The sequence below is a fragment of the Echinococcus granulosus genome (assembly GCF_000524195.1).
Source record: "Echinococcus granulosus chromosome Unknown EG_S00023, whole genome shotgun sequence".
Taxonomy (NCBI): Eukaryota; Metazoa; Platyhelminthes; class Cestoda; order Cyclophyllidea; family Taeniidae; genus Echinococcus; species Echinococcus granulosus.
The window spans coordinates 784855-787716 of record NW_020170403.1 but is presented as its reverse complement, the minus strand read 5'-3'; the positions used below and the strand labels follow the sequence as shown (position 1 = coordinate 787716).

At 41.2% G+C, this 2862-nt stretch overlaps 1 protein-coding gene across 1 annotated transcript; it reads left to right on the top strand. All coding sequences in view use genetic code 11, as the record gives it.

Moving 5' to 3' along the window:
• Window positions 1-388: 388 nt before the first annotated feature.
• EGR_04016 (hypothetical protein) lies at window positions 389-765 on the top strand (the record flags this gene model as incomplete). The annotated part of the gene is made up of 2 exons (XM_024493265.1): window positions 389-417; window positions 702-765. 2 exons carry the CDS (start codon window positions 389-391, stop codon window positions 763-765), a joined length of 93 nt encoding a protein of 30 aa, XP_024352364.1.
• Between the last annotated feature and the right edge of the window lie 2097 nt (window positions 766-2862).

Here is a 2862-nt window from a genome sequence, read left to right as displayed (position 1 = left end):
AGTTTTGAAGTTGCTTGCGACATTCGCCTGCAGATGCATGAATCGGGTGGACAGATTAATAAAACGCAGACAGACGACAGGACAATATTGAGACAGGAAAAGGGAGATTGATACAAAAACTTGAAATTATTTATAATGACAAGAGATAATTTTAGCACCCTGAGTCTTTCCTGTAGGTAAAAGAAGTCGTGATAGTAGGACATAAATTGCGCTGCCGACGTACAGAAGCGTGGCATGGCCGTATGCCATGCTGCCAGACGGAAGTACAAGGGCGGAGGCTTGAGTACCCGTAAAGCCAAAACGGGGTGTTTGACAAGCAATCAAAATATCATATAGTCCCTCTCTTCTTTTGATTGCCGACCTCGGTGCTCCCCTCGGGTAGCCTCCCATGTCAGGCACTACATCGTGGTCGGCGACGTAAGGCAGAACACCCACGAACCAACCGCAACAGTCACCAAATTTGCGTGCAGATGACCACACTGACACTGGATCTGTCTTCGCATCTCCTTTGGTTTTGGAGTTCCTTCACATTTGGAACCGTAATAAGGGCAGTGGAAATGCACAGACCATCTGGTATCATCGCCACTACTTGTAAGAATACTGGCCCAAAAGCAGTCGCTTAATAAGGGATGGGGTGTAAGATAGTTCCCTGGGATAAAATTCCGCTTCTCTTTCACCATCCCACTTTGTTTTTGCTTCAGCAGAGAGGTGGAGGAGGAGTTATGGCGTGTTTACCTCATTGACTTCCTCATACAGGTACCGTAGAAAGCTTTGTAACGAACTTTTTCAGATGGTTTACTGATAAAGTCACTTCGGATGTTAATAGCATTCCCACAGAATACGGAACTGGGGTAGTTGCCGAAAAATAACACTATTTTCATCCCTTTTGATGGGGTCCGCGTAACCAAAATGAAGAATTATACTATCAAAATATTACAGAAATTTATTGACGGAAATATCTTTATTACATATAGAACAATCTCGGAACTCGTCCGGGCCACCTTGAAATACGAATGGTAGCCTGCTTTAGACCTTTTTTAAGAAAATACCACTTCTACGCCTTAGGCAGGGAATTAATGTTGATGTTGTTGTTCTTTTTAAGCCCATAATTGGACATAACTTTAAGTACTGAGATTGGATTTTTAGAAATTTGCTTCATTCTCTTAAAGTGCTAACGTTACTTGATGGAACCTATAGCACCTTTTATATTTCAAATGGTTAGCTGTCACTCCGTTGGGACGATAACTTATCATTGAGTGACTCTCTACCTAGATCCTGGTATTCTAAACCGAGCGTGATTAGCTAGAGCTCATCTTCCGAGCTGTTAGACAGCATTCGGAGGAGGTGTATCAGTAGAACGCACCACCCAGAAGTAATTCAAGAAGGTGAATCTGGCGATGAATCCCTCACAGATGCGGCATTTAACATAGAAAATGACTCAAGACTAAGATGTCAAAAACAACTTTAATTAATGTTTGGCATGAGAATTGATGAAATGCTTCTGTGGCACATACATCAAGAGGGAGAAGAAAAACCTTGATGGGAAGCTAAAAAGCTAAGTAAACAGGTTCTGAATGCTATCCATTAACAGATGACAGGCAATAAACATGAAAGGCAGTCATTTTTCTCACTTCTTTTACCTACATTATACAAATGCACCATGCACTGCCGATTTATTACGGGTGACTGCTTGCCTGACTGGCTGACCTGGAATGGGAAATGGCGTTTATATTTTACGCGTTAGTTATCCGCGACGAGTCACCTCTCCACTCACTCCGCACTTCCACAGAGGCAAGCACTCATTTGGATTCGTTCAACCACTAAAAGCCGAACAGCGGTCATGTCTGAGATTTGTCGCCTGGATAGACTTGGATGCAACTCAAAGGTTTTCAAGAAATTCCTTTTAATAGGGAACGGTTGGGACTGGTGAACAGGTTGAAGGAGGGTACTGTTCCCACAATAATTCGCAAGACCTCAGTAAACAGCACAAACGACTAGTGAGGTCTCATGAGACAGATTCGACTGGCTGAAAGATACTGGTCAAGCTCATCCCCTACATTCCCCCGGTGGAAGAGAAGGTGGCAGGGCCGCGTTTGGCTTTTTACTCCCAGAGCCAAAGCGTTCGGTGGAATTGGAATTAGCAGGAGATATTCGTCTCTCAGGGAATGGATTGTATTGTCTGATGCAATGATGATTATTCCAACGAATGAAGTACTTTAAGAAGCCTTTTACAGCAGTTAAATTTGATGTCAAAAAAACCCCAAAATTGTTTATTCACCTGATATCAGTGGAGGGACCAGAACGAATTGTTTTGCCGCTGCTGTTGATCTTACATCTTATAGCAATTAAAAGATATTTCCAGTATTATTTTGATGAAAATTTACTTCGAAAATGTACTTTTTTAGATTTATGAAATCTAAAGAAAAAATAATCAAGAGATAGTAAGACAGATGCGTGACAGTTGTCAACCATCAAACGGTTCAAACCATGGGAGTTTTCCGTGAGGTATATGAAATCCCTGTATTTTTAGGGTCCTTAAATGCATTTACATTATTCATCTATGCTATCCTTCAGGCAAAGAGCTCTTTGAGGAATAGCGAAATGTCAGGAAAATATAGTATTTTCATCTTAAAGTCGAATGTGATAAAAGTTCTGCGGTAAATTGCTCAAAAAACCCACACATTTAAGGCGCCGGTTCACATTTCATTTATTGACAGGTTTCTCTATAGCCAAAGATAAAATTTTTTCAAATGCCAATACAATATTCGTCTAAGATGTGACTAGTGTCACACATATGTGACATATATTCCGTACCTGTTTATGACTGCTGATTGCACAAAATCCTATTGCAGACGGAATAAT